Source organism: Mugil cephalus, chromosome 3 (assembly GCF_022458985.1).
Source record: "Mugil cephalus isolate CIBA_MC_2020 chromosome 3, CIBA_Mcephalus_1.1, whole genome shotgun sequence".
Lineage (NCBI taxonomy): Eukaryota > Metazoa > Chordata > Actinopteri > Mugiliformes > Mugilidae > Mugil > Mugil cephalus.
Genome location: NC_061772.1, coordinates 11818826 through 11842091, shown reverse-complemented (window position 1 = coordinate 11842091; position 23266 = coordinate 11818826). Strand labels below are relative to the sequence as shown.

At 41.5% G+C, this 23266-nt stretch overlaps 1 protein-coding gene across 2 annotated transcripts; it reads right to left on the bottom strand.

Annotated features, from left to right (window-relative positions):
* Positions 1-71: 71 nt before the first annotated feature.
* Positions 72-19312, bottom strand: lpin1a (lipin 1a). Of its 2 annotated transcripts, XM_047580588.1 has the most exons (23): positions 19147-19312; positions 15908-16108; positions 15503-15598; positions 11835-11931; positions 11532-11745; positions 10059-10133; positions 9604-9696; positions 9296-9407; positions 8720-8912; positions 8234-8380; positions 8045-8138; positions 6876-7075; positions 6472-6565; positions 6212-6281; positions 4915-5007; positions 4451-4515; positions 4191-4329; positions 3706-3854; positions 3191-3277; positions 2964-3116; positions 2750-2864; positions 2530-2633; positions 72-2381 (listed from the first exon to the last, which is right to left on the bottom strand). In XM_047580588.1, exons 2-23 carry the CDS (start codon positions 16097-16099, stop codon positions 2210-2212), a joined length of 2754 nt encoding a protein of 917 aa, XP_047436544.1. In that variant the 5' UTR covers positions 16100-16108; positions 19147-19312; the 3' UTR covers positions 72-2209. The 2 variants fall into 2 exon arrangements, with proteins under 2 accessions (XP_047436544.1, XP_047436545.1); XM_047580589.1 differs by lacking the exon at positions 10059-10133.
* Positions 19313-23266: the final 3954 nt, after the last annotated feature.

The window sequence follows — 23266 nt, the reverse complement described above, 5'->3', positions numbered from 1 at the left end:
CATGGCCACTGTTCCTCTAGGGCTAAACATCAGAGGTGAAAGGAAGGAGTAAAAAACACATGTTCAGTGACTGCTTTTTAGTCTAATTTTATTAAATCTTTCACAGAAAGAATTAGATGATCATCATCAAGATGACTTTCTACACATTTTGGACTTAAAATTAAAATTACATGGGGCATGGAAACCAAACCATCTAATCTCTGGGGTTTCTTTTTGCATTTTATATCACTTACATTTAGCATTTAGCAATGTACCTCCCTAAACGATCGGGCGACAGGACGGTGATCGTTTTATCCACATAAACATGCATCTTAACTTTACAACAGCAAGCTTTCTTTCTTCGTGAGCAACTTAACTTCACAGATTCATGTTAACATCAGCAATTTTAGATTCAGAGAAAGATTAATTCCCGTTAAGTTCTCTTTTACGCAAAGCCATCCACAGCATGGCATCAGACAGCATTCACACTATGTACACACAGAAACAGTATAGAAACACTATATGACAGTATAACAGTCAGTCGGAGGGCTCTTTAACTGCAAATAATTTAAAAATAGAATCAAATTAAGTACAGATTTTGTCATCAGTTGATTTAAATAATTTAGTTTCAACATGCACAGTGAAGGTTTTGCAATGTGTGAGTTGATGTCGCTCTTCTCCTCCTTCAAGTTGCAAAAAATACTGCAGTTCATAATGTTTCCATCTTGATCCATATTAAACCAGAGGTACAGAAAAAAGGAAAATGACTTCATTCATGATTTATCATGAAATGAGAGAAGAGGCAATTGATCTTTTTCTTAAAAATACTGCATGTTCCTCTATTGCTTCAGTGGTAACATGGTGAAAATTCCACCTCTCAGTGCAACGTGAGGCAGTTGGGTTGAAAAAAATAAAAATAAAACAACAGTAACAATGACCACCAGTACCACAATATGTTTGACAATACAACAGAAATTCAAGAGCTTAGAAAAACTTAATTTACAGTGGTTTGTCCTGTTGTAAGTTTTAAGTAGAAACGCAGGCTTCAATCTCTCATTAATGCGGTATGGTAGATGTTATTTGATCAAAACACAAACGTCTGAAAACAAATGGAAAAAAAAGAATATGTAGAAATATGTCTTTAAAGAAACCCACCTGTCACCACAGGACAGGTTAGTGCTGTACACGATAACAGTGCAGTGCCAACATTACCAAACTGAAAAGACTACTAGTCCTATGGGAGCTTATAAATTAGTTGCATTGATGAGTCCTTAGAAAAAATTAACGATTTACATATTGCATTCTTGCATATCACTGGAGTTCATTTGTTTGCATGTTTGTAAAAGTAGAGAAATAACAGAAGTGAATTGCATTGTCTTGCATTTGTCTTGAATATAATCACTGAACACTGTAAAAATGTGCCTTAGTCACAGTAGCACGGTCAAAAGACAACGCACATGTAGCTGAACCTGTATTGGAGTTGGACCCAGAACACGTCTGGCTCTCTGCTATTTTTTTTGCATGCCCTGGATGGTTTCACTGTAGTGTAATGTGGGGTATATGGTGCAACGTGTCCACTGTTCTTGAGGTCAGAAAAGATCATTAGCTTGTGCCAAGAGTCTTCTCTCACTATTTGGTGAATACAGGACAAGTTCAGTCTTAGTGCGAAATGTGAAAATGTCAAAAAACCTAAAGGGGTGTTACAGTTACTGTAAAGTTTTACTGTGTGTGTGTTTATGAGTCAGTGCCCTTTCAAATGTGTGATGTGTGAGTCTTTGACCCTGCTTTGAGTCTTTGTTAGGAAGAGTTATTAGTTAGTTTCACTCCCAAACAGCAGTTACTTTACCTTATTTTTTTTATTTTAAAAAAATGTTTTAACACACAGCAAATGTATTTATAATGGACTCTAAGGTTAGCTATTTTTTTTTATTTTTGCTTTATTTTAATCTTACCTTCCAGGACAGCACATGACTGAATGATTCCACTATTTATGTAGGAGGCTGGAAAAACATTCATCTACTGTGAGTCAATAGTTACAGTTACTTATCGTGAGTATCGTCTTTGAGCTTATGAGTCACCTTCTATTACCGTGTACTGTGCTTCATTCTAAAATAATGAAGATCTTCACGTTGGCTGCTGGATTAATTGACAAAACCATGCATCACGGTGTCATGCCGCACTGAAAAGCTGTAATGCAGAGACTTCCATAATGAGCTTTGGTGGTGTTTCCTCAGCTTGTTTCAAGAGGCAGCGGGTCTTCGTCTTCCTGACTGGTGCCACGAGACAGTGGTTTGCTCGAGTAGTCGCTCTGTCCAAAAGGGTCAGAGCAGTGGAAGTCTGCCTCCTCGTCTTGAACCAGGAGTGGGAAGACGTGGTCCACCATCTCGCACAGGTGCCCAAACCTAGGAGAGACAAACAGACTTTTGTAGTTTTTGCTGCACAAACACCGAATTCACCCCTGCAACCCTCTGGAGGACAAACGACTATGGAAGATGAGAAGTGTTGGCTGACACTTTTGAAAATACAAAAGCGACTGAGAGTATAGCTTACGAGGAGATATTGGCTTTAGCCTGCTCCTGTGTCACCTCCCCTTTAGGATTGACAGTGAATATCCTGTTCAGAGGGACGCCCACCTCCTTGTAGGAATACACATCCTGAAATGACACAAACAATTAGCTTCTGAAGAATAAGCCACAAGATCACAATATGAATGAGAATAATAAAATAAAAATAGGGTTCTTGGTTTGTGTGTCTTTGCTCATAGTCTCACCGTAGCTCTGTTGCCAAAAGCAGCATAAAACGGTTCAGTGTTTGGGTAGAAGAGGTTCTTGATGTCTGTAAGACACTCGATCTTAAACTTCTCTGGTTTCTTCTCAATCACCTCCCTGTACAAAACATAATAATAAACACATTTTCACATATTCATCTATGTCCATTATTCATGAGTAAGGTTTTAGAACTCAGCGGAGCACTGTGTGTCTGACCTGTGCAAAGCAGAAAAAAGACTGCTGGGGCTGAGCAGCACTGGGCCCATAGGCAGCATGGTTCCCCTCTCATTGACCCAGTGCAGGTAGCCTCGCGTCATATCAGCCATTCCGATGGCCCTTGCTGAGCAGTACATGAATTTATATCCATTCCTGTGAAAAAGGGACATACAGATGTTTAACTTTGGGACATACAGATGTTTAACTTATTGTGGGGCAGCACTCACAGGCTGACTCTGTGGTAGAGCTGTGCAATACCCTGGTGAGTCCAGTCTTTACCCAGTGTGGGCAGGATGTGACCCAGCGTGTCTGACCTAAAATGTGTGACAAGAGAGGCGCCATCACGAAATTAATTCAGATGTTCCATAAAAGAAAAAGTACTCAAACTTAAACTGGGACATGGAGAAAATTTTGACCCAGATGAAGGTCCTCGTATGAGTAATGGTCAGAAGGAAGCAAAAATGGTGGTGAACTCAAGACAATTCGCCTGATTTACTTTTAGCATTTTTGCACAATTTTTTATTTTGTATTACAAAATATGTGTCATAGCTCAAGAAAGGTTGGGAAACACTGCACTAGAGCTTACTTCACACACACACACACACACACACACACACACACACACACACACACAGACACACTCACACACAAACGCCAATGCCATGAAATCGAAACACTGACATCTACTGGTGATCTGCTGCAACTGAACAGACCAGATAACTGCTATCCCTGCGTCTCTTGCCTGGTGATGGTTCCATCTATATCGGAGATCACTATCTTGTCGTCCCAGTTCCAGAGATAGATTGTGCCATTACAGCGACAGGTGCCTTGATACTGAGTGGTCACGCTGAACACCACATCGTTAGGACCCTCCTTCAGCTGCAGATTAGCCTGTAAACACAGACATACACACAAGACAAGGGCAGACACAAACATTTTAGAGTGGTCCACATATGGAATACATATAAAAACATGTCGAAAACGTCTTAGTTTCCTGTCAACACATGAATGTAATATCTAAATATTAATTTAAAGACACAGTAACTATTCATTAATCAACACCACAATGATCCTCTGAAATCCATGTGAATACAATGAGGTTTGTCAAGTAAACTTGTCAAGATGTCAATTTGCCAATATCCTTACTTTATCGCTGTAAACCATGTGTTCAATATGTAATAAGTCCCTATACAGCTTCAAGGCTGGCTGCAGGATTAAATACTGTACCAGTTGCTCTGAGGTGAGCCGAAGAGTCTTCTTATAACAGACGCTGCCAGAACTAATGGGGGGCTCTGACTGATAGGATCCCGACACCAGGTTGGATGATGTGTGGTCCTCGTCACTTGAGGACGATTCATCCTTCAACCTGAAAAGTCCAAAAAACACAAGAAGAAAAGTGATGATAATGCAGGTGCGTGAGAGGGAAACATTGTCATGTAAAGATGGAAGAAAAAGACACACAAAAACGTACAAAAAATTTGTCTTACCTGTTCACTGAGGACATAGTGAGTGAGCTCTCTTCTCGGTCTCCTCCTGCCTCTGTCGCCGATTCCTGCAGCGCACAAAGGGACAAAGGCAACAACTGACTCAGTCAACTTTTTCACACGTATGGTACGTTTTCTTTTCTTGCCAGAGTCTGTTCGTGAGTTTCTTGGTTTCCCCGCGGTTCAATTTCCAAATTGACCAAAACGCATCAAAATAAACCACGTGAGAACGTTCACTCTGCCAAGTGGTCACATGCGCCTGTCACAGGAGCGAATAAATACAGATAAAGAAACTTCTGAGCACATTCACTCATAACTTCTATGAGTATTCAAGTAAACTACCGCATGCACTTTGAGTGATGTCTTTCTTTTGGCATGCATCCAAAACAAAGGAGGAAACAAACCTGATTCAACTGGACTAAGAGAAGAGAAAATGTCTCCGACTGTGTGCCTATCTGTGTACTTACTGACTTGGAGTCACTGTTCCTGCTTCTCCATGAGAACCACCAGCGTCCTCCTTTCTTTGGCATCTTCTCCTTCATGATGTTCTCCACCGAGGCCTGGAGAGAACCATGCACATACAACTCAAAACTGACTGAAAATTGTAACTCAAAACTGATGGGGGTTAAAAAAAAACTCAAATCACAGAGACAAATCAACAAGCCAAAAGACTCAGACGTAAAACATGACAAACACAACATTTCAAACCACGTTAACCTCCAACTAATCCAAAGGCAGTTGGAGGTGAAAACTGAAACACATGTTGGCAAAAGGCAAAAGGTGCAAAGTAAAAACCTGAAAATGAAAGATTCAGGTTGGATAGTGTGGACACGTGGGGGAGACAACAAGGCACAACATGAGGAGAATGATAGAGGCAGTAATAGAAACAAAACACAGAGACATGCCCTGACAAGAAAGCATCATACAGGCTGGGAAGTGCTGGAGCCAAACAGACCAGGGAGGCAGTATGAGAAGAGGCCAAAAGCAGAAAAAACATAACTCAAACACCAACACTTGGTAAACACAAACATCCAATGGATGGTGACAGGAAGCATGTATGTAAATAAATGAGAAAATAAGGAGGGGGGGATAGAAACATGACATTATTCAAGTGTTAGGACAAAAGATTTAAGGCAGTATTTCAATGTGGTGTAAGATTGAGAGCAATCACTTGAGCATTTCCAAGTGTGTTCATAAATGACTAATTTCGATTACTGCCAGTTCTGACAATGTATACATAATGCTCATAATGTTCATAAGGTTCAAAATTACATATCATATAGAAGCATGTGTTATCCAAAACAGATGTCCCATTGTGTGTAAATATTGATAATGAGAAATCCAAAACTACTGTGAACACACATCAGCTGGTAGCATTGTGTTTAACTGACATGAGACAATGAGAGGATGCTGGGAAATGACAACACGGAGCCAAAGCGAAACACCAGGTTAAAGAGAATTAATTGTCAAATGCTGGGAGTGCACAGGAGAAAGGCGATGCAGCTACAAAAAAAATGAAACACACCAAAAGCAATCTAACAACAAATAATTTGAACTCTGGTCTTTAATCTTTGTGACATAAAAGTTCTCATTATATTTGTCAAACTAAGAGTAATCCAATCCACTCCACTACTTAAGTACAAGGTACTTTTTAAAAAAAAAAAAAAATACTACATGCTGTTTTCGTTCCCAAGCCACTTTAACTCAATATGTTCAACCTGGGAAACAAATGAAAGTGAGTATGTGTCACTGTGGTGGTCTTACCTGCGGTAGGGGTTTCTGGTAGACCTGCATGGCCAACATGACGGGAGCTGCTGTGCTCCAGTTGTAGTACCTACAACAGAGGACAGAGCAAGATACATGAAACAATTTACTCCCCAGACACACTCCTACCTGAAAGCATGGGAATACACGCTGACCGTTAAGTAAAAATGTCAGTTTAACAAATTGTGAAGCTGAAAACACATACACTGTGTTTCAGAAACAATGCACTCATGATGTTACTGAATTTAGTTGATACGTACTTGCTTCCTATCTTGACCACCAGGTTAGGGTCATCAATAACGGAAGGGTTTTCAGAGAAATGCTGGAAGGAAACTGCCCTCTCCAAGAATTGCTCTGTGGCATGAAATAATGAAATAAAATAGGTTAAGACCACAGACAGATTAGCAGGCACGTGTATTAAAGAAACATTGTTTTACTTAAAGTTAGACACACATATGTTTTGTTTGCAAATTTGAAAAAGCGGACAGAAGTGTGACACATTTCGCTTCCGGTCTCCTGATTTCAAACATTTTATTAATATTCTAACAATATATATCCATATATATATATTGAGTTTCTTTTATGCAGCAGATGAGCTGAATCTGTGTTATAAACTGTGTGACACATGTGTGCTATTACTTGTCACTCATGTTCCTTGTCCTACCCCTTGTTATCTCCTTGTTGTCTGTCAGCCCTCCGCACAAAGAGATGGCGACGTGAGGCAGGTCAACCATTTGGTCCGACAAACTGTCCACACCGCTGTCCATCCCACTGCTGCCCACTGACTGTGGGGACTGATTAGCGCTCCTCACGCCCATCATCATCATCTCCGTGTCCCCCTTCATTGAGCTGCTGCCTCCGTCACTGATGAGGAAGAAACAAAGGGCTTTTGTAAAAGAGGACACAGAAGTTTAATATGTGTTGATCACAGCTGAGGATCTCCTTTATAGCACCACATAGACCACCCCCATGTTTAGGGTGGAAATAGAGGGCAATTTGTTCCTTGGGGGGATTTGGGCAGCACCACCAATGGGGAAATAATATTTTTATACAAGATTCCACCACATTTTGGCTAGCTGCCAGCGTCTCTGCTATAGACATTTTGTCTTTTAAATATAGTTTAGTCAACGTCAAGCTGTATTCCATAAATACTGCTGAGCCTGCCCCATTTTGGAGATTTAATTCTGGTCACAAATCGACCAAACTGTTCTCACAGACTCTTATATGGAGTCAGAAGACTCAAGTTTGTTTGTTTGTTTGCTTGTTTGACTTTCTTGTGTGGGGCAGCCAGTTAGCTAGCAATCCTGCTGAACAAATTCTGCTGCTTTAAAGGAGAGACAATATGTCAAAATAATTCAGTTAGATTACTGCATTTATTATTTAACTAACTGCACAATCTCGCCCCCAGTTCACCTGCTCTTAATTCTGGATTCCTGTATCTCAAATGAAATGTGACATGCTGAATTAGATTGCGAGGAGTTAAAATTAATCACAGCTACAGTAGTAGTAGTGCCTTTGCATCCTAGACTGTGGAGCTGATAAAAGGCAAACTGTTGATCTGTTGATGATCACTGTGGAATGTCTACTCATATTAAAGTCATACTCATTACAGAAGCTGGAAACGCCAGGATGTTGCCATCCACTCGTATGTGGATGCTGAAGATCCCTGGTGCAGCCTGTAAGGAGAAATCTTTGTGTTTTGTTTGCCATCTAGTGGTCACTGGTGGTATTGCTACCTGAGCTGACCAGCCAGCCTTTGCAAAAGCCAAGAGATTTTGAAGGATACCCCACTGACGAAACACACACGGTAGACGTATATGTCTGTTGTCATACCTTTTAGGGAAGTAGAGAGCAGCTACTTCAGGGTCCAGCTCCGTAATGTCATCCAAGTATATGCCGTCAGCACCTAGATGTTGGCTTCTCTTTTCTGGAAGGAACAGTATTAAACTTAATCTGAAGCAGAAACAAATTGTCACACTAACAGACACCTTTTAGTTTAAAAATGTAAGCCTCAGACTGTACCTTTCCTCTTTGATGGGGAATCCGTCCTTCTGACGGGACTTCCTCTGTTCCTGCCTTCCTCCAGGTGATCAAGGAGAATCTTCGGAGACACTGAGCAGGCCGTTAAAGCCTCCATCTCTGCACACAGTGGCCCAACACTTTCCACCTCTATTGCACAACACAACACAACAGTAAATCAACAGACTGATGAAATAACCACACAGATCACATGGATGTGAAGGTTACAATTGCAGCATCTCAAGCTCAAGAAGTTGTCTTCTACTAAAACACCACTAGCGGTCACAAAAGAAAGGCTTCAACCAGTTAAAGTAGTAAAGTATTTATTATCAACAGAAATATGCTCCTTGGAATTTGTCAATGAAGTAGAATTGTTATTGTTAACAGATACGAAATATAGTATTCTTAAATGTGTTTTGTGTGTATTTCCTACAGTTTATTAGCTAGTGTTAGCCTTTCCATTAGATTGATTATCCTCCATATAATTACCTTGCTCGTGTTTGATGGTTAGTTCGTTAGCGTCTTTGTCCCCGCCATGAGCAGCAGTGTCCTCTGGTGGGGGGTTATAGAGAGTAAGGGAGGGAGGTCCTGCATCACTGATGGCTCTGAAGTGGGTGCTGGTTGACACTGGGATGGAAACTCTGTCAGAGTCCTGCTTCTGGTGGGAAGTCAGGAAGGATGGCTGTAAAAGACAAAGATAAGCCACATGTGTTCATTTTTGTTGCTGTTGCTGCTATATAACTAATCATACAATGTCTTGAGCAAGGCACTGAACTACTGAACCTGCTCTCCTACGCTTTCTGCCTATCAAGGGTTAGGGTTGGAAAAAATATGTGAAAAAATTGTCCAATGTGTAAAAAACACAAGGTGCAGGTTTGTTTCCCGTTCCAAGATAACAAGCTGAAATATGAACAACTTTCCTAATCTTGTTTTACAGTGCCCTGGAAACCAGTAGGACAGTCAACAAACTACATCGATTCAGTGGCTGCTGCCGTCAAACAGATGTGACAAACAGATGAAGATGCATATAAACATTCCCACATGATATTATCACTGTGTAGATACCTGGGCCGCCTGCGGCAGCTCCCCCCAGGTCCACAGCATTTCCGGGTTGTCCTTAGACTGATTGCTCAGCTCTGAGTCACTCTTCGGTGTCGATGACCGCGAATCGTCATGGCTGCGTGGAAAGTGACGTGCGAGACAAGATCAGTTAGTCTAACAGATAAACAAGCTCCTTGTAAACAGTAAACTTTAAAATGCATGCACTATTTTCTGTCTTTATCTTGGTAACAGTATTTCACAGAATCATATCTGTGCTTTTCTATCATTATTTCATTTCCATTATTAAGAGACGGTGGAACTGAAGGTGATACCTAGGAAGGGACGAGAACTGTGAATTCCGCTGGGGACAAGACATAGACAGACCACAGGGTGGAGGCATGGACAGAGTCTCCTTCATGATATTACTACGGGAAGACAAAAGGACACAAACAAATAGATAAAGATGATAAGTCACTTTTCTCTTTCCTTCTTAATTACTATCTTCATCTGCTCTTTGTGAGGTCAGAAATGCATTAACAATAATCAGTATATTCTGAAAAACAGTTGAAATGTCCAATATGGACCCAAATTAGTTCATTTATCCCCTGAAGTTTGGAAAGAATCTTCAACATGTGTATAGTAGTGGTAGTTTCCAAGGCATGAGAAACTCTTAAAAATACCGTTTTGTCATTGTAGTTGAACACACTGCAGGTCCTGTACAGTACATGATAATATAACCATATAGGAGTTAAGGTGACAGCCTTATCATAAAGTGTGTATCTAATACCTCTCTGCATGAGTCCAGTCAGCGCTGGGGCGTGTGTAGTTGTTGGCTGTAGACCCCTGATCTCTGTACACTGATCTGATCACAAACACACACATGCAAGGAGATGTCAGTCATACACATGCAGATGTTATTGTAAAACCAGTGCAGACACCACATTATAAAAATAGTGTCTTTGTTGCAAGTTCAACAATGCATTTGATCTGATAGAGATTATTCATAATGCTTTAAAACAACACGTAAAAATTATTTGACATCACAATCCTGCCAACAAAATACGCTCATCCGGTACAATATGAAGTGCAACACAAAGCGGCCACATTCTTAGATTTCTTTCAGGCTTTTAGGAATTTTCCCAAGCCCACCATGTGGTAAACTTCCTAAAAAAGGCTTGGAACCCCTGTGGTACGGACGGGACTGACAGACATTATTTGAAAGAGACACAGAGCACTGTGGGAACAGGACAAATCCCTGGACAGTGTCCAACTAAAGTCGCTCTTGAGAGCGAGCGCTGCCTCACACACATAAACGTGCATGAACTTGCATGACTCCCACAGTGAATTAAATCTGACTTCTTCCGTTGAAATGATTTTACTGAAGTGAGGCAAAGGTAACAAAAACCTCTGTTTCATGTATCCCTGGTTCAAAGTCTCTGAATGACTCTTTATGCAAATATTAGCTTTCTAGATAAGAAACGGGCAGACGTCACTCATTTGCACAAATTAATATTTCACAACATTTGTATCAAAATGTACTAACAGTGGGTTGGTTGTTTGTCCCTGTCAATCAAATCTATCGCCACACAATCCAGATGAAGTAGAGTTCCTCAATAAATAATGATTAAAAACGTCTTTAAGTCGGATTTCAATCATAGACAGAAACAAGATGGTGGCCTAACATTTGATTGTTATCGAGGCTAAAGGGTTACATCCACACCAATAAGATTTTGGGTGAAACCGCATAAGTCTTGCACGTTTAGGCCGACCGTCTACAGCCTTGTTAGTGGATCTGGAACTAAATGCTAAATTCAGCATGCTAACATGCTTACAATGACACAAGTGACATGCTGACGTCGCAGTAAAATGTTGGCCAGTTTGACACGTCAGCATACTAACGTTAGGAAGCTGCACACAACAGAAAGTACATCTGAGGCTGGCAGGAACGTCAGAGTGTCAAGGCCACCTGAATGTTGGCTCATACAAAGTTCTGGCATTACATCTAGTAGCTGTTCAGATACTTGTGTCTGGATTGGTCTGGCCCAGTGGTCGTTACAGAGCCACAAAAACATTCATTGATGGCTGAAAATCATAAACAGTTATGATGTGGTATCTTGGCAGTGGTTAACTGTCACAACATTGTGATCGCTGACGAAAGTAGTTTACCTCAGAAATGTAGTCTGACTGACATTTAGTAACCTCCTCCTCTCTCTTTCACCCAAACACACACAATCATACAGCTTCTCTTGCATGGGCACACCTGTTTCTGTCTCCCTCCTTTTCCTCATCTGAGCTCAGGTCAATAGTGAACATGTCTTCGTCCTCTGAGAACTCTTCCCCGCTCTCCTCTCTCCTCCCTCCACCTCCATCAGGCCGTGCCTTCCTCCTCCTTTTCCTCCTCTTCTTGGTCATCCCTCCATCACCTTGCTGCAGTCCCAGGCCCTGGACAGGAAGCGAGTTGCAAGGCATGGTGTCTGTGTGAGAAGAAACAGCAGGAAAAAATTATTAAATAATCACATAGATTTTCACAAATTCCAGCATTTCATCTTTTGATGGAGCTTACCATGGTGGCGAGAACTGGCCCTGCCCAGCTGGGACTCCATTAACTCCTCCCCTGTTGATAAAATGGGTGATGTGGCAAGGTAGGAAGGAACTACTTCCTGTTGACAGGAGAACAGGAGTTGATGACATGTATGTCTTTAATATGATGATTAAATCCATAATCAGCAGAAATTCACAGCACTTGATTTAATCCCTCTCTCCAGAGCCCTCTGGAGGCCACACAGAGTACTACTCCTGTCAGCTGAGAGCAGGACACTGAGGAAACTACCATCAACTACTATCAAAATTGAATAAAAAATGGCATAAGAATATTGCCTTTATCCTGCGATATTCAGTTCGTACTAGCTAGGTGTACCTTATAAAGTTTCCAGTGAAGGCAGGAGCTCATTAACTACTCGATCTGTACAATTGAGATGCAGGTCTCAAAATTTAGAAAGAATTTATAAGACACAATTAAGAGCGATTGTTATTAATGCATCTCCCAGCCTGACTTCTATTTTTTTTATTTTGTCACGCTTAGAATTCTCACTACTGTTACATATCCACCTGAGATTTGATTCACTCGTGGACAAGAAGTGTGGGAATCAAGATTAAAGTTTAAATGGTTATCATTTACATATATTATTTATATATTAATAAGTTAAATGCAACAAAAATGCACTTTCTCATGTACTGTACTGTCATGTAGATAAACAATGTAAGTTTTGTTCATACGTGCATATTCTATACATGTACAATGCACATGCCTTTGCTGATTTAAAAAACTGAAATGGGAAGTCATTAGGTAAGAAATGGAGGAATATATAATCAAAACAGCTACAGCTACGTTTTATGATAAATATAATTAAACTCATTCTGATGTTGGACAGTTAGCACCAGTCTAGAGCCATCAACTCTCTGGGGGATAACACATTAACATAAATGCTACAACCAGGCAGTGAACAAGCAAAGTGGCAATGCTAACACATTTAGCAAGCATAAAGTATGAAATGCTACTCGTCTTAACTCTATTTTATTGCAATTTCTCTAGACACTTGCAAGTGGGGGGCGCTTAGTTAATCCGGTACTGGCCACATGAAAGAACTACGGATTGATCCACTGATGACCCTGGATGTTTATCTATAGAATGGTTGTCGAGATGTTTCAAAATGCTGAACCAACAGAGTACTGCAGAGTAGAAACTGTTGCTGACTGATGAACGTGGGTTTACAATAATCTGGTGAGAATTTGGGTTTGAGTTCGGATTAGGGAAATCACAGATTTGCTCGTTAGAGTCGCATTAACATGACGATGCACGAGGAATAAATAGAGGGAAAGGGAGGGAGGGAGAGATGGGACGAACAGTGCAGACTGACACATGCTTTGCGGTGCACGTGTCATACCACAGTCCAACGCGGCCCAGTTCACGCAGACAGGGGAGGAGAAGGGACAGGACTCAAAATGTGCACTCTGCAAGGTCACATCTGCTCTGAGTCTGCCTGGAAACATCGACCCCAAAACCACTGTATCTGAAAAATACGGTGATGTCTGTTTTCAAATAGATTATCAGCAGACCACCGATTCACGAGTTGTTTATATGGCGCAAAACGTCGCAGTTATTAAGAAAACAGCTCCTATTCTCAGTTGCATGGAAATGAAAGCTAAATATACCGATGAAATAAACACGAAGACGATTACGCTCATTTTTATGCTTTCACCCGTAGGGCACATTAACGTAGAGACATTAAGTAGCTTATCTGATTCCCCAACAAGTAATGAAAGATTCCAGAGGCTGCAAACTGAAGAGCAGAACATTTGGTAAATCTTTCATGTGGAGTATCTGCTTGCTCGTGCACAAGCCCCAACAAGTCCTTGAGTTTAACTTTACACCCTGAGGAAGGAATGGGGGCGCTGAAGACTGGGCTTCATGCCAAATAGTTCATTATAATTGCCATTGAGCTTGTCTAGATAACAACTTAGACGGTTACTATAAGACGGAGCAAATACACCGATGAGAGATAAACTATTTGAAACTGACACAGTCCTCAAGCCACAACAGGATTTCATCATGTAAAGTAAAAGAAAAAGATACAGCATGCTTCAGAACTGTGTTGTACTACTATTGGCCAGAAGTTTTCTCTTCTTGTCCTGCTCCTCTTGGTATGAATGTGAATGTTTCCTTTATCTCCTACTTTGAACTGTACACAGATCAATGACCAGCAAGGTCTGTGGAGACTGAATTATACAGAGGGCGAACTGGGCATTGCTACAGATAGGTCTCTGGTGGTTTTCCACTTTGTGGAGGAAGGGTTGCATTAAGGAGAAGATTTGACCCTTTGCACAGATTTTGTAAGAGAATTTGCAAATAATGATGGGGAAAAAAAAGAAAAACCTTTGCAGTTTTAAAAGCTGTTAAGTACTGAGACTTTTCATTATTAAAGCTGGAGCCAATCTAAAGAATTCCTCTTGCACCTATGGATTGAACTGAGTGTTAGAAAATGTCTTATAATAGATACAAAGTAAGTAATGAAAGCAGAACTGGTCCGCTGTAATCGTTCATACTAGGAGTTAGCTCTTCTCGGATTATGACATATTCCACTTAATTCTTTAATTGGGAGCACAGTCATCATTGCTCACCACTTCCCAAATACCACGGTGACTGCTAAGAAAAGTTGTTTACCACTGCAGTGAATCGAATCATCCTTGTTTTCTTAAGAGGGGTCGTGCCCCACAACTTCAAATCCCTCCGGCCTCCCTTCTAACCTATCATGTTACAGAATCACTTTTCAGAGCAAAAACATCCCCACTTCAGACTATTTCCTAGTATTTGTTTTTATCAGTGGGTCCCATATAATTCTATTTCTACAGATGAATTCTGGTTCAGGAAACAAAACAACAGACAAAAGTTCCAACATGGACATTGTGTCACATTGTCATGGGATGATGAATACCGGGATATTCACTATTGTTATACTTTTTTTTTTGTATATTTAGGTTATTTTAGATTGTGCCACATTCACATGCTGATATCAGGGGCCTACTCCTGTTTTTTTGTTGACAGCACATATGGAGACAACATATGACATGTAGAAATGCTGCTAACAACACGACTCGTCTGTCCACGGTCACGCCTGAGTTCGAGTGTGAGTCTGACTGATCAGTGTTTTTCACTTTAGTCATGCTTGTCAACACGATACCACGAAAGGACAGAAGCTCTTGTCCTGTCCCCTCGTTCATCTTATATTTCAGCTGACACTGTTTTCTGCTTTTGCACAAACAGAATTAGATCAGCGGATTGTTTTTTCCCGTAATAGGAAGACGCCATTGCGCATGCATGATTTAGCTGGAAATATCTGAGTTTGAACCGGTTTAATACAGATAACACAAAAATCTAATCTTAATGAAGTAGATTCACAAGGAAATGTGAGATCAATAAAGAGTTGTCTTTCCTCTTATTTGAACTGTGTCCAGCAACAAACACCATTAATAAAGTGAAACATTGTGTATGAATTATCACCATCAAAGAGCAATAATAGAACATCCTCTCTAAGAGCACAGAACGAATGAAGCGCCCACCTGTGTTTTATTTCAGGCTGCATAACGTCCAAGTGCAGAAGCTACTGTATGTTCTCTTCTATATTTGTGTGTGTTTACTGACTTGGCGGGAGGACTCTGTCAATCATTACTCACCAGCTTGTTCTCAGTCTCTTTGACAAAGAAGGCCTCTCCATTCTCTCCCAGCTTCATGTGCAAACTCACTGGCTCTCCATTAATCTCTATGTCCACCTGCAAAACAGAATAACGAGTCCTTTAATGGGGGCAAATCCAAATTTGATCTGTGTTATCTGTAACTGTTTACTTGTCTACAAAGATGTAGAGATGAATATATGTTTTTAAGATGAAATGAAGGAAGTACACATGTGGTTTTGTAATGGAAGGTAACTACAAGGTTATATCCAGGACTTTTACTTGGGTGTCGTATTGTGGTATTGAACTTTTATAATGGTACTGAACTGTGCAAAAAGATATTTCTTGTACACAGACATTGTGTACGTACGGATGAAAGGTAAGCGAAAGAGGACTCTCTGATCTCACCAGTTTCTCACGGGACCGCAGCACACCCATCTTGCCGAAGCGGACGTGGAAGGGGGAGCACTGCAGGGAGCCATCGGGCTGCCGCACCACGATGACATCTATACACCCAGACAGTGTTGCAGGGTTGAGTCCTCTGTACAGCTCCTTGACCTGCACAAACACCTGACCCGCCAGCTGACCCACATAGTTCATGGTCTGCAACTGGAGACAGACAGCAAGAGAGGAGGAAAGAGTTTGTTGATCTTGCTTACTGCCCTTGTTTATACTTAATAAAGCTCTGTTCACATTTACTAGGTAAGGCTTTTTAATTAAGTGACTGTGCACAGATAGCTGTTTTATGCACCTCGAAATCTATGGTGCATATAGTCAGTCTGGTGGAAGAGCATGTAAGACAGTGACACAATAGCAGATGAAGCTCCAGAAAATGGACAGGACAGCAGGTCAGTCATGGTTTGTTTTTGCCTAGCATGGGCCTCCTCACTGCAATTCGCATATAGCATCCCCTCCCCTGGCAGCCATTATTATGAGGCCTGTGTGACTGGAGGGGTGATCTTATCCAGCAGATCATTATACAGGTTGGCTGCTGGATGATTTCTATGCTGAAGTACTGCCTGGGGACACCAGACATGACCACCAGTACCACCAAGGTCAACACAGTTTAGAATCTGGGTAGGTACTATGTGCCACTGTTTTTCCACTCCACAGCAATTCGGCATGGTCTTGCCCTACTGTTAAAAGTTGCTAGTTTTATACACTGATCGAGCATAACATTATGACTAACTTCCTAATATTGTGCTGGTCTTCCTTGGGTCTCAAAACAGTTGTGACTCAATGGAGTTATTTACTTCTCCCATCAGTGGCTTTAATGCTGTGGCCATTTGGTCTGACTGTTCTCATCACTTCTGGTTATAGTACCGTCCGAGTGTATTTAAACACATACAAGCATACAGTAGATCATTTTGCAGCACGTGGTGATGACAGTATGTTTCTGCATGTGAATGGTGTGGATGAAAGCAAAAATGTTTTAAGGTCTGCCTGTTGGAAACAAACCGTGATCTAAATTCAGAAACGGGTTGTCCCCTCTATAGTGCAAACACAGCCCATTAGCGACGAGATTAATCACGTGGTGCTGTGCCAGTGTCTCCGATCCACAGCCTCTGGTGATCTACCGTATGTCTAGAATGCCAAACACGGCCCTGGAAAGAGACCCAGAAGGGGAATTACATTGAATGGGTGGGGGCAAGGAGAAAGGAACGGGAACCGTACTGAATATTATTGATGTATTGTATATAGTTAAGTTGACATTTAATGCCCTCATATAAATACTGAAACATCAAAAACACGAGTGCACTCTCAAGGTCTGTTTATGCTCGTGGTCTGTGCTGTGGTGTGAAGGCTGCGTAACAAACCAGCGAATGACATCTTCATTGGGTATCACCTCAGTACGTGTGCATGGTGAAGAGGAGTTTTTAGGGGGAAAATTTCCAAATATATAAATCTGCTTTTCATATGTTGTGTAAAGCAATAGGTTCAGTTTTCTTGATACAATCAACCCACCATTGTTTAGATTTACATTTGGATTTTGGACCATTTTGTGACCATTATGCAGATGAAGAAAACATTAATAAAAGGAAGAAGACTGACCATGTTAATTAAAATTAAGTGGAAATTCAGGGCGACATATAGAAATTAAAAGAGGGGCCAATCTTCATAGCACACACAATACGTGATGACACTTTGTTCTCTTTGTCTGGTGTCCCTTAAAATATCCACCTGTCAGCTCGTGCTGGCTCAGATGCCGTCTCATACACACACAAGCACACATGCACGCGCACACACACACATTGCTAAAGCGTGCCTGGAAGACAGATGGCCTCATATTGCAGCAGACCATGATAAGAACAGTAACGATGACGAAAATTTGTTAACATGCCTCAGTTGTTGTGAATCGCCAATTGTGAATTGTGATTAGGGATCGTCTGCTGTGCTGCCATGTGACTCACTCGTCACAGGTTTGTTTTGATCAACACAGGACTTAGAATGTCGACTAGTGAATGTGCTCTGATGCCCGTCTGATACTTTTTAGCGGGTTAGCTACAACACAGATTACTTGGACATGTAAAAGTCTGCGCAAACAAAAGGACAGAGGAAACTTTGCTTTTCTTGTAATTTGAGTTGGCTGTCATACTCATCGGTGCGAATGGATAAATATTTTACCCTTTATCTCATTCCAGCTCATTCTCACCCCCTCATTCTTTATTTTCTCTGTCTCAGGCTCACCATCATGAACATGCGGTTGTTTGTGCATGGCCCTGATATCACTGGCAACAATGGCCACGTGGAAACACGCACAAGCACGTGCGCGCGCACACACACACAGGCCTGGCCACTCCTCCGGGACATTTCTGTTAAACAGTGCTTCCCTATTATGTAATAGCCAATCACGAGACCACTCATTAGGTCACTCCCTGTCATTGAGGGAACATGCTGCAAAACAGGCAACTACACACACTTCTAAATGGCTGCTCCTCTTAATCTCAGCCATGCGGTTGACCTATAGCCTACGCCTTAGGCTACAGGTCAAACCAAGGTGTAATGTAACAGTCCACAGAGGCGTCTTTATTAAAAGTTGGTGAGCATAAAGGCAGTTGCACCCCCACTACAGCAAGACCACCAATACAAACAGAGAGGCAGGCTGAGAGGTGACAGGGAGGGTGAGGGATGATGATATGAACGATTATCCAATTACATCAATTTAATGTGACTGGAGCAGCAACCTGACACCAGGATTACTCTCTATAACAAACACTGACTGCATCTAAAGGATGTCACAACTGAAAAACATTAAAACAGAGAGAAGGAATGCTTTCCTTATAATGAGATGTAGTGTTATTATTATTTTTTATTATTATGAATGGCCTTCTTTAGATATTAACAGAAATAAATAACAGATCCATGGTCCCAGTTGGATCAGAACAGTGCACAGACGTAAATGCACCAGCGTGGGGTTTGTGGTGATATTGCGCGACATGTAAACATCTGCACACGGGGTGAGGCTCTGCAGTCTGCACCGGAGCCCTGCGTTCATTCAAACAGTAGAGCATTGAGATGCGCGAGAAAAAAAAAAAAACAGCACGAAGGTTTAAGTCAGTAATGAGAAAATGACATACACGCGTATAGAAATCTCACATGATGCCTCATGGCAGCAGGTTACAGCAGCAATCCTATCGCTTGCTTACGTTATTTATTGACGTCGCTCCTGGATCTTTCCACCGTCCAGTGTTTTTTCCACTATATGTCCTCCACGGGTTTAAGTCCTCAAATCAAGCATCGTCGGTTAGTCTCGGCCTCGCTCAGTTATTCTGACATTTGATCTCGGGTTGTCTGCAGGGTACTGCTTCGCTATTTAAACCACAGCAGAGATATTCCTCCCTCCTGCGTGGAGCTGCAAACACCGAGAGTCCCGATTGGCTGACCCGTCGGTGACGTCACAAACTGTTTACTGAACATTTCCCTCTGAAACTCCTTTAAATGTGATTTTGTATTAATATGACATAATCTGAGGCCGTGCCCTCTGTTCACACCTGCTTTATGCAACTTACACGACTAACAAATCGCAATCATACCTATGATACATATATTTAATCACCCATACTGGGTTGTCATTGAATTAATTAATCCGTCAGACAGAATACTCATCGGGCCATTTCACATATTTACCCGTAAGCATCACAGCTCATCTGGTATACATCTGGTGCTAAGTACTTTAAGTGTGCTTTACTAGAAAGCTTCACTTGATTTCTCTGTATTGACTTATTTGTTTCTATCTATCTATCTATCTATCTATCTATCTATCTATCTATCTATCTATCTATCTATCTATCTATCTATCTATCTATCTATCTATCTATCTATCTTCAGCAGAAATTGTGTATGTCTGCCTTGTCTGTGTTGAACACACATGTGTTATTTGTAACATCACTATAAAGTGTATAGCGGGACTCTGCATGACACTAATATAGCATCTGAAGAAATCTCAAATTACACACACATACATACTGTACATCTGAGTGTGATGAAGAGAAGAGCAGCGGGATCACGTTTCGATTCTGAAGAAGTACAAGTCTAGTATGTGGGGAGACAAGAATAGCAGTGACATTCAGGCAGCTTGAAGTCATCTACATTCGTGCCGTCAATTGACTGCGTCTCAGTTGTCAAAATGAAAAATCTACTCAGAGTCTGATCAGGACAGTGTTGATGTTTGTTTGTTTTTTTAGCATGCCATAAGCTATGCTTAGGCTATTGCATTGTTCTCTAAGTGAGAGACTATATGGGCTGTTTTGATACTCTACATACTGTGTATGACACACCACCTACATCCCACAGCTTACTGCCATGTAGCACAACAGAGGCCTCCGGTTTTGGTTTGGTTTCTTTTCTTTCTTTTTTTTTCAGCATTCTGAAAAATACACATTGACTTAGACGAGAAGACTGATATGATTATCTGTCTGTGTGGCAGACTACATCCAGCAGCTCCTAGTCAATTACCTTATAGATAAAGTCTGGAAACATGTGGAAACGATTAACATGGCTCTGCTTGAAAGAACCAAAATCTTTCTTCTATGACTGATTTACATGTTACATAGAATCAGTTTTATCATTACAGGAGAAAGTATAAAACTGTGTCAAAATCAAGTTGTGGTTTATACATAGCACTGCAAAGCAAAGCAGCTTCCCAGCTGCCAGGCCATAAGCTCAGTTAAATTCTTCTAGGAAATGAATCTGCCATACACTTCAGCTCATCATACTGCTGTTTTGAAGTATTATATACAGTATACACAACTTTAACACCACTGACAGGAGACGTAAATAACATGTTCTGCTGGGAAAATTTTGGACCTGGCCTTTGCGTGGATGTTACTTAGACATGTAGCACCCATCTAGACCAGACCAGGCGCCCCCACACTATAGCAATGACACTCCTTGATGGCAGCAGACATCCCCAGCAGGATGTGTGATACCCTGGAACAAGGTGGTCATAATACTATGGTTGATCGATGTATATACAGAGATACTGTGATGTTGACCAAATAGTGTGCAGCAGGGTCCTGGTAGCGTCTACGTAGGTAGAACATCTGCCCAAAAGGAAATATGCATACATTTTTGAAAATAATTTATAAGGTTAAAGTTAATGCAGTTGGCCGCTATTTGGTGAAAACTGTGATGTGTATATGTTGAAGGCATGACTGAAAAACAACCTCCTTCATGATAACAAACAGCTAAAGTTACAAACTAATGCTCCACAAAAAAAAAAAAAAAAAAGGTTACTGACTGGCAGAAAACTATGAATGTTCCTCAACTCGTGTTGTTTTTATGGTCCTGACACCATAATCTGATTACATTATAGCAGGTTTATGTAAGATGCTATGACCCCCACACTAGAGTCTGGACACAGAGTTCCCACTTCTAAGAAACAAACACAAAAGTCTGTCTCCCCACAGAGTCTCCTCTGGCCGGGTCTCATGGCTTTTAGTCGTTGCTCAATATTTCTAAGAACTAGCCCACCCGAGTTACACTCCCATTCTATCTGCCTCCTTTTCTGTTTGTTATTCAAAACCTTTCAGCAGACACACAAGATGAGGTGTGTGCGCGCATGAAACTAACATGTGATCCTTGACTCTATGGATACAATTCTGCTGTCATTACACACATACTTTGCAGTGCATAGCTGTGGAACACGTGACTCCCTTCACTTTAGCAAAGTGGCAGATGAACACACACACACACACACACACACACACACACACACACAAACTAGCAGCGGGACACAGAGGGAACAAGGAAGCACGTGTTGGGGTTTCTAAGAACTGGATCATTCATCCGGGGGCAGAAAAGTAGCAAACTGTAGTGAGGAGTGGGAGGAGACAGAGAGAGTATGGAAGCAGGAGAGTGGATACACAGAGAATCTGCAGAATGTAGACATTTGTGGTTTTGTATGTGGAAATATGGCAGAGAAGGAGAGGAACTGGTCTGTCCACTGTGGGGGCACTGCAGGGTCATGTGCTTGACGTCGCTTACAGTTTGAAGTAAAGCAATAATATCTATTATAGCTGTACTGAAAAACCATTAATAACAAGAAAACTACTATAATTATCTTGTATTCGTCAAATTTCATTACTGTATCCTGACTTTTTTCTATCTACCATTACCATATATGTCTTACTTAAGATCACACATGCACGTTTTTGTGTGAAGGAAAAAAACTGTAAACACAGAACAAATACACAGCAATTTCATTCAATATTACGCGCATGGACACGTGATCTGTTTGTTTCCCAGTGACACTTAATGTTTTCTCTGCCCGCATGAACCGCATGTATGCACAGCACCGTACGTCTGTCTGTATGTTTACAGCGGGTGTGCGTTTGTGTTTGAGCAGGCTGATAAGTTCTACATCAACCTGCAACGTTTCCTCCTGACAGACACGTGAGAGGAACAGAGAGAGGAAGGAAGGAAGGAAGGAAGAAGGTGGTTTGTAGAGAAAGGGGTGGCCTGATCTCTCTCTGGCGCTCCCTCTGAGGTCAACAATGCATTCACTTCATCACCACGGAGATGGGGGTATCTTTGAGAGGGATGGGCTGCTTGAGCCAATCGGAGGGCTGCCCCGGCCACACACCACAGCTGAACTACTGAACCTGCCCCCAATCCAGACACATCACACGGCTTTAGAAAAAAATCTGCTTAGCTTGGTTTCCAGGGACAGACACGTCTGACTAAAGCCACTCCCAGCAATCCTGTTTTCACCTGAACAACAACAACATGGTCTGGCAAATGCTGAAACAACTATATGCATCATGATTTCTAATTAAGAGAGGAGTGGTGCAGTCAGCGTCATTAACTGACCCTAAAAACTATGTCTTCACACCATAAATGAGCACACACAGCTATACACCGGCCAGCCATAACATTATGACCACCTTATCAATATTGTGTAGGTCCCCTGTGTGCCTCCAAAACAGTTGTGACTCATCAGAGAATGGACAGTCTGAATTTGGAGGTCAGGTCAACATCCTGTGGTGGTCTTCGTGTTTTCTGAGTTGTTGCCAAACCGTGGGGACACAACGTTACAGTCACACATTAACTTGAGACATGTGTGGTGTAATGCAAGAGGAGATAATGTGGAGTTGTTGCCTGAGCACACAGACCTCTCACAGGGCCCAGGCATGGTGTTGTCGTTGTTATGTAATAGCTGCAGCGGCTGTGGTGGTGTAATATGCCTTTATAAGTACCTCTGTGGGCTTGAGGTCAGGCGCAGAGATATGAGCTGGGACACTGTTGTAGTGCACACAGAGACTTAAG